The sequence below is a fragment of the Porcisia hertigi genome, chromosome 18, assembly GCF_017918235.1.
Source record: "Porcisia hertigi strain C119 chromosome 18, whole genome shotgun sequence".
NCBI lineage: Eukaryota > Euglenozoa > Kinetoplastea > Trypanosomatida > Trypanosomatidae > Porcisia > Porcisia hertigi.
In genome coordinates this window covers 312,416-326,062 of record NC_090577.1, presented here as the reverse complement: position 1 = coordinate 326,062, position 13,647 = coordinate 312,416, and the positions used below count along the sequence as shown (strand labels likewise).

The 13,647-nt window shown below is 57.5% G+C and overlaps 5 protein-coding genes across 5 annotated transcripts; all 5 read right to left on the bottom strand.

Annotated features, from left to right (window-relative positions):
- Positions 1 to 223: 223 nt before the first annotated feature.
- On the bottom strand, positions 224 to 556 carry JKF63_06562 (uncharacterized protein; the record flags this gene model as incomplete). The annotated part of the gene is made up of 1 exon (XM_067902511.1): positions 224 to 556. One exon carries the CDS (start codon positions 554 to 556, stop codon positions 224 to 226), a length of 333 nt encoding a protein of 110 aa, XP_067757928.1.
- Positions 557 to 1,380: 824 nt separating this feature from the next.
- On the bottom strand, positions 1,381 to 3,003 carry JKF63_06561 (uncharacterized protein; the record flags this gene model as incomplete). Its single annotated transcript, XM_067902510.1, has 1 exon — positions 1,381 to 3,003. The coding sequence occupies one exon, from the start codon at positions 3,001 to 3,003 to the stop codon at positions 1,381 to 1,383; it is 1,623 nt and encodes a 540-aa protein (XP_067757927.1).
- A 1,893-nt stretch (positions 3,004 to 4,896) lies between these two features.
- JKF63_06560 (uncharacterized protein) lies at positions 4,897 to 6,297 on the bottom strand (the record flags this gene model as incomplete). Its single annotated transcript, XM_067902509.1, has 1 exon — positions 4,897 to 6,297. The coding sequence occupies one exon, from the start codon at positions 6,295 to 6,297 to the stop codon at positions 4,897 to 4,899; it is 1,401 nt and encodes a 466-aa protein (XP_067757926.1).
- Positions 6,298 to 7,770: 1,473 nt separating this feature from the next.
- JKF63_06559 (uncharacterized protein) lies at positions 7,771 to 8,565 on the bottom strand (the record flags this gene model as incomplete). The annotated part of the gene is made up of 1 exon (XM_067902508.1): positions 7,771 to 8,565. One exon carries the CDS (start codon positions 8,563 to 8,565, stop codon positions 7,771 to 7,773), a length of 795 nt encoding a protein of 264 aa, XP_067757925.1.
- An 845-nt stretch (positions 8,566 to 9,410) lies between these two features.
- Positions 9,411 to 12,725, bottom strand: JKF63_06558 (uncharacterized protein; the record flags this gene model as incomplete). Its single annotated transcript, XM_067902507.1, has 1 exon — positions 9,411 to 12,725. One exon carries the CDS (start codon positions 12,723 to 12,725, stop codon positions 9,411 to 9,413), a length of 3,315 nt encoding a protein of 1,104 aa, XP_067757924.1.
- Between the last annotated feature and the right edge of the window lie 922 nt (positions 12,726 to 13,647).

Below are 13,647 nucleotides of genomic sequence, written 5' to 3'. Positions count from 1 at the left end.
ATCTATTGGTCGGTGTAAAGACATTCCTGTATATGCTTTCTTTCTGCATCGCGGCTCAACTCACTCATACCCACGGACGAACAGCAGAAAAAAGAAAACCATGAAGATGATGGAGACGTCCGAGGCCTTCCTTTCGTCAACACCAGGTCCAGAAATTGGGAGACCAGTACATCATCACCAGACACGCTCGTAGGTATGCACAGCGGCAGGATGTCGCTTCCTTTCATTTTGTGGACTCCTCTTCACTACACTTGAGCTCGCTCCATGGGATGACCTGTAGCTCGGCCTGCTTGCGTCGCACGAGCGCCCAGACATCATCGGGAGTCACGTCCACATCTTTCTTGTAGTGCCGCTCATTCCATTCCAGCTCCCCGCTTTTCAATTTGTGTTTTCGACTAGCTTTGTGCGCCTCTGCGGCGTGTGAGCCTGAGAACTGGATGTTGCACACCTCACAGTAAAAAGAAAAGCGGTCGGTTGACCTGAGCGAGGACGACGCCGGTGTCGCTGGCGCTGCGCCAGCGGTGGAGGAGGATGGCGCCCACGCACTGCTCGACATGATGCACAGGTGGTGGTGGTGGTGGGGAGGCTCGGAGACTGCGGAGGCTGAGTGCACACCCAATACGAGCCCGCCGGTGAGGTGAGAGAGTCGGACCCGGATACGGCCACTCGATGCACCACTTTTCCTCACCCAGCGTCAGCGGGGCTGGCGGGGATACTTGCAAACAAAAGAGTCACGTATAAGATTGCGTTGGCGTGAGCGTGTTTTGTACGACTGTGGAAGAAGAGAGGCAGGCAGAGGAGGAGGGAGGAGGGGGCGGCAAGTGGGTCATCTTTAATTAATCCTGTTTTGCATGCCTGTGCGTGCTGGTGGTGGTGATGGCCATCGAGTAGATCTACAAGGAAGCGCAAATCCGGAATAGCGGTGGTTTGAGGTGCGTGCTATACGCACGGGAACGTGTTGTCCCCCGCCATCGCCGCGTTCGCTTCTGCCCCTCCTTTCTGCAACTGCTGGGGGAGAAGAGAGAGGGAGATCTCCACGTTCTTCCTCCCTCTAAAAGGTTGGGCGCATGTGTGTGCTGGCGTTTGCGTTTTTTTTTGTTTTATTGTTTGTTCGACTGTCGCTCGTTTCGCTTTTCACATCGGTGATATCCAGGAAACACACGGCTACCGCAAGAAGAGGGTGATGTGGGGGGAGGGAGGGGGGGGGGGGGAGGCAACAACAGAAAAAGGGAGTCACAGAGTGACACTCAACGTGAAAAACAGAGAGATGACTTCGCGTAGTCGCACGTGAGAGTGCGCAACACGAGATGCCCATACAGGTAGGAGACATGGAAGCACCGTTGGTGTAGCGGTGCTTCCATGTCTGACAGCATCTTTGCTTTACACGAACGGCCGCGGCCTGCGGGCAGGTCCTGTGTAGAAATTCAGGAGTGCCGCAGCGGTCTTCTCATTCTTCGCATCCGTGGCAGCAGCACCGCTGTCCCGCTCATCCGACAACGACAGCGATGGCTCAGTGTGCGGTGGGGGTTCCACAAACGGTGAGACGGCAGTCGGCAAGGGAAAGAGATCATCGTACACGGTCGGCGCGGTGCATCCGCTGCGGACGGGAAAGACTCGGTATGCCCACCGCTCATCATCTTGCAGGCGGCTCCTCACGGTCGAGGCAGTAACACTCGGGTGGCGTGCACACCATTTCTGACGCTCCTCCACCGGCGCACGCAGCTGCTGGGGTTCCACCACATGACCCCTTTCCGGTCCGCTTTGCAGCGTAGAAGCAGACCCAGTACGATGCGATCGCTGTGCTCCAAGTCGGAGATGTTGACACTGGCTGCCTCCCCCTTTACTACCCTTCACTGTGTGTGTCGAGCTTGTTTCATTGAGAGGTGCGGTGCTCTCAACTGTAGTGTCCCTGCGTCGATTCGCAGGCATCGACGCTGACGCTTCGCCAGAGACGGGAGGTGTGAGAGAAGCGCATGCGTGCATCCACGGCACCGCTGCCCAGAGTGTTTCTGCCGCAGCGTGCGAGATACAGGGGAGAGTGTCAACACTATCGATGAGCGCAGTCCGAAGCGTGTAAGGCGAAGTGCTTGATAGGAATTCGCACCACGCCGCGGCTCCAGGGGAGTCGCTGTAATCATGACTGCAGTGAGACCGGCACGCATCGCGCGTGCCGTCGTCGGTGCTCATGAGAAGCGGCAGGGTCTCCGGTGGTAGCTGCAGGAGCGTCTCGAGCGAGACGCGTGTGCCGATGCCTGTGGCCGCCTTGTATGAGGCCTGGATGCTGCGCAGGGCACCGCAAAGCTTGTCCAGGATGCGTAGTGTGTTCTGCTGCGAAGGGCGAAGCTGCATAGGTCGGTATCGCCCGTTGGCCTGTGGCTGTCGCTGCAGTTGTGCTGTGCCGTCTGTCTCAGCGGTCAATTGAGGTGTGCGCGACGCCCCCTCGGTAGCTGTGCGGAGAGAGTCGAGAAGAGCGACGCAATCGTCTATTGTCGGTCTGAACGAGTCGACGCCCCGTACTGCAAGCCGACTTGTATCGGCCATTGATGACGCCCCTTTGCACTGCGCCGCTGACCCCTCAGCCTTGGTGAGTCGCTCATTCGAATGTACTCGCTGGCACTCGAAAGAAGAGGGCCCTAAAACGTCAATGGTGTCGTGTGCCCCCCTCTTGCGCTGCTGCGTCGTCGATTCCCACTGCCGGGGGGCCCTCGTGCGACTTGGAGAGAGTGTTGTCAGTAATGGCGGTTCTGCACATGCAGCTTCGCCACACACCCGCATTGTGTCCGTGTTCCATTCCTCTTCGCCGTGGCCACGCGATTCGGCAGCAGAGTACTCGAGCCTCGAGTGTGGCTTCCACTGAACAGACTGCCCCACTGAAGGAAAATCTGACGGGGGCACCTCAAAATGGGAGCGAGTCGGAAGAGCTGTGATATCATGTCTTGCTTCTAGCTCTTCGATGTGAAGAATCTGGCGGTCCACCCGCTCTTCCATTGCGATCATCCACATTGGCACAGAGATGGGGGAGGTGCGTCACCATACACAACAGAGTGTGGTGGCGGTGAGGTGACGTGTTCAACACCAAAGCATCCGACTTTCATGAAGAGGGCACAGTCGCATTTCGGGGAGTGCCCATGTCGCGTGGATCGGATGTGCTGCCCCGGTGAGGGATGTGTGCGTATGCGTATTTGTGTGTAGGAAAAAAGGGGGAGCAGATAAAAGAACCGAGGAGTGACGTTTATGTGCGGGGAAGGGGGAAAGGGGGGGGGGGCGGGGCAGGGGGGGACACTCGAGAGCGGAGCGTGTGTGTGTGTGTGTGTGTCTCCTCTAAACCTCATGCGTTACGGCAGGCGCGCAAGAGAAAAACACCACAAATGTTTCAAAGAAGCGAATGCCACAACACTCGTGCCGACTTTACTCCCCCCTCCCTCCCTTCCTCCTCCTATTGGGAAGACATTTGAACACCTTCGAGGACACAAGCTTGAGCTGCCTTGGGTGTGTGAGCACGCGGGGTTGTTGCACACCACACCCAAGCCTTATTGGGCCCGGTGCACCTCTCTGCCTTGCCCCCCCTCTCCCCTTCGCTCTCTTCCCATTTTTCCCCGTCTATTTAGATGTATATATAAATATATAGTTCTCCCTCTTCCTTCCATAACTGTTAAACTCAAACAAAGGTGATTCGCTTTCTTCGCCCCTCGTCTCTCTCTACACTGCTCAACTGATTTATTACAAACAGAACAAAAAAGGGAGAGGCGGAAGGTGGGGTGGGGTGGGGGGATCGCTCTCTCTCTCTCTCTCTCTCTCTCTCTCTGTATGTGTGGGTGTGGGTGTACTGCGCAGGGATTTGAAAACAAAAAAACATATATAGTTTCTTGAGTATGCTTAGAGGACCCTCCTCGTCTCCACACCCCACGAGCACGACGACGTTACAACTTCCCCTCTCTCCCCTCTCCTCCTCCTCCTCCTCCTCCACTCTCTCTCTCCCCTCATCAGAGAAGAAACGAGCTTAGGGTTCTCTCTCTCTCTTCCCCCGTCCCTCTTTCGTTTAGAGAATCTTCAAAACAACTAACAACGGCCGGCATCCACAACCAACAACAACAACATCACACACACAGACACAGACACGTACGCATCGACAAGGAAAGGGGGAGAGACGTAGAACGAGAGGGAGAGAGATGTATCGATACAACGAACAAATCTGTGAGTGCATGGTGCTGTGCGCACTTATGCATATATACACACGCCCATATCTGTAGATGTGTGTGGAGGGGGGAACAGGGGTGGGAGCAGCGACTAGCCGCGAAGGGGAGCGTGTAGATGAGCACACACACCCTCGATTCGTATCCCCGCCCCGGGAAACCCGCGCTCAACACACTGGATAGTGTCCTACAACGCAAAAAAAAAAGATCATCGTACCGACGAGCACACCTCGCTCACCCGCCCTCTAGCCAGCGAGAGCACGACTACCAGAGACTCATTACGGCAACTCACATTATGTGCGCATCAAACACGCATAACTCCAAAAACCGAAAAGAAGAAGAGAGAAGAATCTGTGAATTAGGGTCGAGAGAGAGAACAGGGATAAAGCCACCTCCTCCTCTCAACAACAACCACCAACAAGAAGTCAGGCATGTGCACAGACCCCTAGAACAACCGCAGAACACAGGAAGCAGAAGGGGGGGGTTGGAGAGTTGAGAGCTTAGGTGCACGCTTTGCGGGGGGGGGGGGAGGGCGATAGAGGGTACACCATTAGACACGCACGTGAAGCACGTTCCGCGCGTCGGGCGCTATCCTACCCTACGTCCCTCTTCTTTCTGCCCACCTCCCGCTTCACGCACCCGTTACACGTGCACGCACGCACGCCCCCCTCCCCTCCCCTCCCCCTCCCCGGTGTAATGCACTCTATTTCTTTTTCTTTCCTGTCACCGGCTTGGCGCCTATGCGCTTGCCCTCAATGTTGACCTTGGTGTCGAGGCCCATCGTCTCCACCACTGCGCCCCACCCGACAGTGATTTTGCCTTCACGAATGGTAAACTTGAGCCCCTTTTCAATGGGCATCGGGTACGCCAACGTCAGGATGAGCTCACGGTTGTCGCCCGGCATGCAGACCAGCTTGCTCTCAAATTCCTTCATCTCTGCCTCCTTCTTCTTCTCCTCCTCGGGGCCACGACCAAACTTTTTGTTGAGCTCCTCTCGATGCTTCTCTGCCTCCGGGAAGCTCATGTCCGCTGTCACATCAGCGCAATGGAAGAACAGTTGCGGACGGTAGTGGGGGCTAAAACCAGTGTGGCGGCCACCTTCGTCTTTGGTCAGGACGTAGACCTGTGCCTTCACCTTGTTGAAGAGGTTCGTGCTACCAGTTGCCGCCATCACCATGCCGCGTTCGACATTGTCCTTGGATAGGCTGGTCGTGTCGCCGGTGCCAACGATGCTGACGCCGACAGAATCGCCGGGCATGCACTCGCTCAACGTCTTGTGGTACATCTCAATGCCTGTTACCCTGACCGTCGACTTCTTGGCACTGAAGCCGGCGAGCTCGGCGTCCGTGTTTAGCTTCAGCACGCCCTGATCGACACGACCGGTGACAATGACGCTCTTCTTATCCTTGCCGATCTCATACACGTGCTCGATGGCCATGAGAAAGGGTTTGTCCGTGTTGCGCGGCGGGTCGGGGATCCACTCGTCGCACTTCTGTACCAAATCGAGAATCGCCTGCTCATACTTTGCGTCACCCTCGACGGCTTTGAGGGCCGAGCCGCGCACGATGGGCGTCTCCTCCGCTGGGAACTTATACTTCTCCAGCTGCTCACGCACCTCCATATCCACTAGGTCGCACGTGTCCTCGTCTGTCATATCCACCTTGTTGATGAACCCTACGAGCGCCGGAAGCCCAATCTGCGAACAGATAAGCAGGTGCTCGCGTGTCTGCGGCATGACACCGTCGGTGGCAGCCACCACAATGATGCCACCATCCATCTGCGCAGCTCCTGTGATCATGTTTTTCACGAAGTCCATATGACCAGGGCAGTCGATATGACCATAATGGCGCTTCTCCGACTCGTACTCTACGTGCGTTGCGTTGATTGTGATCTTGCGGCTTTTCTCTTCCGGGGACTTGTCGATGGCAAAGTAGTCCAGCGCTTGCGCTTGGCCGTGCTTCGCAAGCACTGTTGTGATGGCCGACGTCAGTGTCGTTTTTCCATGGTCGACATGGCCGATGGTCCCGATGATGAGATGCGGCTTGCCACGCACGAACGCTTCTTTTGCCTTGGGGGCAAGGCGCTGCAGAGGTGAGCGAAGCATTTTGCTGGGAGGTGGAGGGGGAGAGGAGGGGGAGTGGAGGTAGTCGTGCACCCACGTTAACACTATATGTATACAGCTCCCAATAATATCGTTGGTTCTTCCTGACCAACTCCGCAATACACGCGCACCGAACGAAACAGCCGAGGGAAAACCGGGGGGAGGCGAACACAACCGCCTTTTTTTTTGGTAGGATGGATAGAGGAGGAGCCCTACGAGGCTGATATACACGCACACACGCGAAAAGTGAAAGGGAACACCGAGAGAGGATGGCTATGGTCGCCCAACACAATCGCGCAAAAATAGAAAAATAGAAAACGGATGATGAACAAAATAAGGGGAGGAGGGAATGTTGACAGGCAGGGAGTTAAAGGGAGGCGGGGGAAGGGCGAGGCGAAACAGCACAAGGCCGATGCGACGGCGGCGCAGGAGAAAAATGAAAAAAAAATGAGTCAGTATATGGTGATTTATATGCACATTCACCACCCAGGTGGTGGTGGCGGTGGAGGGGAGGAGAGTGTGAGGGTGAGGGTGAGGGGGTTGTGCGCAGGGGAGAGAGAGACATGGCGAAGAGATTTGCATTTTTGTTTTAGACGTTACGTCCAGGAGTGATGTGCACGTGCGTACCCGCGCAGAGATTCGAGCGCGAGAGGGGGGAGGGGGGGGGGGGAAGAAAGAAGCCGGTGTTTCAGCCCTTGCGGGGATAACGAAAAACGGTCGAGAGGCCTACCCGTGCGCATTCCACATAGGGGGAGGGAAGACAGGAGCACCAGGGCAGAAGAAACGTTTTCGTTTTTCTTTTTTTTTGGGGGGTGAGGTGGGTGGGTGGGTGGGATGGGGAATGGATTACATCCATGTTGAGACGCGAACACCGGAGCCGAAGTGGTGGTGGTGAACAGGAGTACTCTTGGTGGGGAGAGGACGCATGTCTCATCATGTCCTCCTTCCACCGCCTCAGATGAACACACACACACACAGACACACACACACACACAAAGCCGCACAGAGATCCAGTGTACATCGAGCGTGGAAACAAGTGTGAAGTGACCATTCTTCCTCCCTTTCTCTTTTTAGAGCCGATGTCACGTGTGGCGCGAGGCTGTGGCGGCGTTGCGCGCGCGCCCATCTATGCGTGAAGGAGCGGGATATCTGCGTGCGAGTGGAGGGGGGGGGCGGAGGCAGGGGAGAGTTAACGGGTTGGGGTGAAGAGGAGCAGGCCCAGCAAGCCTTCAAGATGGGCTGTGAATGCACCAGCTCAGCACACCCGTGCCCATAGAAACGAACACTACACCGTCATCGGCTCGGCTCGGCGAGGAGGGTGCCGCCTTCACAGAGCGCGGCGGAGGGGGGAGAGGAGAATGCACATCGAGGGGGTGGGGAGAGGGGTCATTACAACCACAAATAGGAAACGGTTAACCAAGGGAACGGGCTCAGCTACCAACACCTACACAGAGACCGATACACAGCGTACAGCACCTATACTGCACACCAGTACACTGTCACAACCACGTAGAGATGTTCAGATAGATCGTGTGCGTGGCTTAGCCAGCCATCCGTGGGGGCGTAGTAGCAGCTAGAGCACACATGCACGCCCGCTCCGCACTTGCGCATTACCATCGAATGCACGACAAACTTGAACGGCTTTCCGAGGGCGACCAGACGCTCCATGATGCCATCACACACCAGCGCAATCCACTCTTGAGCTTTGAAATGGTCGTACCGCTGCACCGTCCCGCCACTATCGAAGTCGTCCTCCATTGCCGGCGCCACGGCTACTACTAAGGGGGGTTTATGGGCTTCTGGGCCCGCGGGGTTCGACTTTGCTGCCGCAGGCCCGCTTCCAGACGGTGGGTGTAGCAGGTCAGCATTGGGGACTACAGAGGCACCCCCGCCTGCATCATCGTCAAAGTACGGACTCAGCGCTTGGAGAATAATTTTCTTGACGTCACTCGCTGCGATGCGTTCACAGGGGCCGGCGTCGTCCTCGTCCTCATCTGCAGTTTCCTCGTCGTCTTCGTCGCCGTCGTTGTTGTGGAAAAGAGGCGCCGCTGCCTCGCCCTCTTCGTTGTTCGCTTCGCCCACTGCCGCCGAGGCGACGACGTGGCCCACCGCGCTGACCGAATCGTTTTTCGTCGTGTCGTTGAGGGCCTCGCCAGCGCTGGTGCTCGACTCGTGCATGGAGTTGTCCGCCTCGGTACCTGCGCGCGTGGCATCGGCCTCATTGATCAGGGTCGCCGGCTCAGACGAGCTAATGGAGGCGCGATCCGCCATCTTCAGTTCTTCTCTGCTCCTTCACAGGGGAGGATGATGGGATGGGGGTGGCGAGGAGGAGAGGTGTCTTCGTGAAGGAGAGAGAGAGAGAGACTTCGGAAACTACTGTGCGCTCCACTTTCGTGATGGATGCACTTCAGTGCCTGGGCGGATTATAGGGAGAGTGTGGCTTCTCGCTGAGGTCAAAGAATCTCTTTCCCCGACTTCGTGTATTTCTAACCGAACCTTTGCAGGAATGAAGCAACGCCGTGGCAAGGGCCCATCACATATATATGTATATATATATATGTGTGTGTGTGTGTGTGTGCGTGTATGTATGTTGCCGTGGGTGGCAGGTGAGTCCGGAGATGTAGTGGAGGTAAATACAATCAAATCTCCATCCCCCTCCCCCCTAAAAGGAGAGGGAGGGAGGGGAGGGCATGATGGGAATGAAGGGCATGTGTGTGCCCATCGCCGCAGTCAACGCCTATTGCCTTGTCTGCGGTCTGGGCATTCTGTCAGCTCATCCGCCGGTGTCGATACACTGGGGGTGGGGCGGAGATGCGAGTTAAATTGCATAAAACCCTTTAGGTTTTGGGATACATTCACACACACACACACACATATATATATATATATATATGTTAGAAACAAGAAACCCGCAGCTTCGTTCTACCTCCCCCCCCTCACTCACCGCACACGCGGATGGCGGTGGTCGTCGCCACACGTGAGGTGGGGGAAGGGAAAGGAGGAGGAATGCCTGCCCTGTTATTTGTGTGTTTCCACTCACTCACCCTTCTCTCCTCTCCCCCCATTCTCTTTCGCACCCCCCCCGCCTTCCCCCTCCCCACCTGCGGTGCACGTTGTCAAAGGAGGTTGCGGAAGCGCATCATTTCGCGTGCGTCAAGGCCCAACTCCGCCTCACACCACTTCTGTTTCTTTGAAAGCAGCGAGAAGAGAAAATCACGCAGTCGTGCATCATTGCCGCACATCTCGAGCAGCTGCGAGTGCACCTCCACCACGCGCAGTAGTCGCCATCGGCACAGATGACGTATGGCAATACGAAATGCCTCTCGATCCAACGCAGCTGCCGCTTTTGTGCCGAGTGAGGAGGACACGTCTTCGAGAAGATCAGACACAGTGCGCTGTCGAACGCCGTTTGTGTGGTGGATGTGCATGTAGAAAAGAACCAGCAGCACCTCCCGACTACCATAGCCCATGCCAACAAGCTGACCGTCGGCAAGCAGGTCATGTATATGAGGAGGCAGCAAAGACAGCGATGGAAGCTCTGGACGGGTGCGGTGGTACACAGCGCGGCTGCCGTTTGCCACATCCCTCGCCGCTGGCCCATCGTCGCCTGAATTTAGCGTTGACTCGAATCGAACGTCCGTGGCGCGCTCGCTCAGTGGTGTTTTCTCGACGCGTCCGGCGCCACTTTCAGAGGTCCGCAGCGCTGTGGACGCGGCCGCCGCCTCCTGCCAGCGCGACAACACCGTCTGTGGCACCCCCCCTGGGTGCGCAGCGCTTGCCTCTGAGGCCGAAGTGGCGTTGACAGCCGCCGTAGGGATGGGCTCATGCTGCAGCCTGGCGCGTAACCAACTAAAAAGCACACGTCGACCACCTCGACCGAGAAAATCAATCGATCCGCTAGCAGCTTTACATAGGTGGCTTGCCAGCACTGCCAGCACGGTCGAGCTGCTGCTGCTAAGCTCCAGCTCTGTGCTCAGTTCTGTCACCAGTGGCGCGAGTGGGGAGGAGTCGTGGCCACGGAGGTCATCCGCACCGGCGAGACCCCGTGTTACACGCTCACGTGTGGCGCTGCTAAGTTGTCGGAGAAGTTCCTCGCACATGACACACTGCACCTCGAGAGTCAGCGAGGGATGGGCAAAGAGTGAGCTGACAGACCAGGTCCGAACAGCTGTGGAAGGCGGCGCCGCTGAGCTTGTAGGGGCAGACACCTGGTTCTGCGGCGGTAGCAGCGACGTAAACACCGAAGAGCGCCAACCGGAGGCGGTGTAGTGGCCTAGGGTACGAGAGCCGATTTTATGGTTTGTCCTGGCAGGGGCGGCAGCCTCGGTGTCAAACAGGCTGCAAAGGTGTCGTCGCTGCGCCCGCAACTCTCGCAGCGTGGCATCGCTTGCGTGCAGTCGCGTCTGCAGGCCAGTCATCGTCTTTTCCAGCAGCGCCTTCTCACGATAGGTGGCCCTACCGCCGCCGCCGTCCGTGCTGTGTTGCCGTCTCGCCGATTCAGTACGGAGCGCTTCCACCAGCACCCCTCTCTGGTGCTCGACCTCCCTCATGCGCACCTGGTTCAACGCATCCTGCGCCGTCGTGTGCAGCGTGGCGGCAAGCAGGTTTCGGAGAGACCATGGCAACAGCGGCACGTAGCGCGTTTCACATGTTAGACGGCTGGAGAGTCGCTTCTCCAGCTGCCGGATATCGGGCGCGGCGGACGCGAGCAGGAGCGACAGTCCCCCACCACTGCCAGCACCGTTGCCGCTCCCGTCACTGTCGTGCATGAGACCGGCGAGGACGTAGAGAAGTTGATCGCAGCGAATGCCAAAGACATCGATGTCGCGGATGCACACGACAATGCTGCAGCCCTGACTTTTCAGCAGGAGAAGCGCGCGCTGCAGATGAGGCAAGGCGCTTGCCGCCCCGCCGGTGAGATAAGCTGTGGTTGAAGTAACCATGACGCTGCTTCCCCCCTGCACATCGTCGTCTTCGTCCGCACAAGCGTCGTCTTCTGTATCCTCATCCCAAACTTCCGTGTCACTGTCCGCCCGAGCCCGAGCCGCACGGCGACTCGCATTCCAGCGCGTCCCTCTCGCTCTCCCGTGCGAGGCTTTCGTGGGCGGGGCAGTCGTCGTTGTTGACGGTCGAGAATACCGATGCGCACCGCCTTGACCGTTTCTAACGCTGCTCCCCCCCATGCGTCGAGACGCTTGCGGTGGTAGAGTATCCCTGCCGTGCATGGCGCGGGTTGTGAGTCCTTGCGCGGTCGCTGGCGGTTCGTTATCCTGCATACGCTGTTCAAAACGAAACACTTGACCAAACTCGAAGGTGCCAGTTCGCAAGAGATAGTGCGCAGCGCGCAGTTGCGCCGACTGCGGACCGCGCAGAAAGGAGAGCAGCTGCTCAGCAATGACGCCAAGGGCGGCCTCGTCGTCTCTCAGCAACCGCCCTTGCAGCTCAATTACAAGGGTGTTGGGTGTGCTGCGCACATCCTGTGCGAGAAGACGTAAGATGCGGTGCTTGCCACTCCCACGTGGGCCCCAAAGCACTTGACATGATCGATGGCCAAGAGTGCAGGAAGCAGCGACGGTGGCGCGAAGCGTGCGGTACGTCAGTTCTTGCCTGTCGATCAGCGGATCTACCGGAGGCAGCGAGTCTTGATCGGCAGAACCACTGCTCGCCTTAGTCGGCATGGACAACGGATGGGAGGCTGCCAAGGCTGCCTCGCCAAGCGCAGCAGCGTGCAAGAAAGCCGGTGCGGTTGATGTTGTGAGCTGAGCGAGCTGTCGGCAACAGTGTCGAATGAGGTGAGCCTGCGCTTCAGCGAGGAACATGGAGAAGACGGCGGCATCCGTTGTGCTCCACTCCGGGGCATCAGAGGCGCTGCTTCTGTCCGTGGGCATCGGCGCAGGAAAAGGGAGGTAGCGACGAAGCAGGGAGAGGCCCTCGGGATGGTCCCAGGAGGTTGCACCGCTGTTGTGGGACCCGTCCCCTTCCATTGCCTCTGTGGTCGCCTCCACGACAGCATCCGTTGCTTCCGGCCTCGGGACGGCTGCGTGGGTTGAGGCAGATTTGAGGGGCTGCGTTCGTGCCGTCTTCAGTGGGGGCTGCGGTGGGTGTGCAGCTGCTTGACGAGCCCGAGAGGAAGAGGCCTCTCCCTTGCCGGAACCAGCTCTATCCCTCGGCCTACGTGCGGTTGGAGGCAGTTGTGGTGCGTTCGGTTGCAGAGGTCCTGGGGCTTTGGATGCCTTGGCAGAGGATATGCCGGTGTTCGGCGACCGCCCACGCTTGCGACTCGTTGGTGCCGCAGCTGCTGATATCTTTGATTTCTTTGCGGGCGCCATCTTGGTTCGATCCGCTGCGCTGGTGGTTTCCTTCGCGGCCGTGCGCGATTTCGGTGCCTTTGACGCAGGCTGTGCACGTGCACTCCCGCGCTTGGGAGGCATCCCGTGGTCACGTTGTGTGTGTGTGTGTGTGTGTGTGTGCACGCTGTTGAGCATGCAGCCCAAGAAGACGCTACCTGAAGCTGGCGAGGGCAGAGCGGCGAAAGGCACTTGGCTGCTGTAGAAGAGGTGAATCGATGTAATCCGAAAACTTTATGGTGTGTTGGTGGTGATGATGATGATGATGGTTGAATGTCGGGCTGTCTACTCTGTCACAGGTCCCCTCCCTCTCCCCCCTCCTCCCTAACCCTTTGGTGATCGTCTATGATCGTCTATGATCGTCTAGGATCGTCTATGATCGTAATCCTTTGTTTTTTTTTATGTGTGTGCGCGTATCGATGTGTAACTCTACAGAAACAAATGTGCGCGTCATAATGGGGGTGGGGTGCGCATCGATCTCCGTCCACAGGATAGATGCCTCCGTAATGCTGCGACACCTGTTCAGCACGCTCCACACGACACTTCTGGAGTTGATCTGCGAGCCCAGAGTCAGACGCTTACCTGGAGAAAGGAGTGTGTGTGTGTGAGGGGGTTGTGCGGGGGGGGGGGGGGCGAGCACTTGATGAAAACGAGTCAGGGATGACACGGAGGATTTTTAGGAGTGATGTACGAGAAGAGGTGCGCAACAACACCACTTCAGAAAGGTTACAGACCGGCGACGCAGTGCACGCTGTCTAACAGTGTATGGTGCCCAGGCCTTGCGTCCAGACACCGGAGAGGAGTGCGAACAGCTCCACAAATGGTAGCGCTTGACGCCACAAATTCACTCGACACTCGAAGTGCGTTTCCCCAGCAGCCGCCCCTGGCGTGCATCACGCAAACCACTTCGGGGCATCAGACACGTGCGGTTGAGCAGTGCCGTACTGAATGCCATCATCTCCGCTGATCTTGCCTAAGCTGCCTAATTCCCCATTGATGAAAAAAG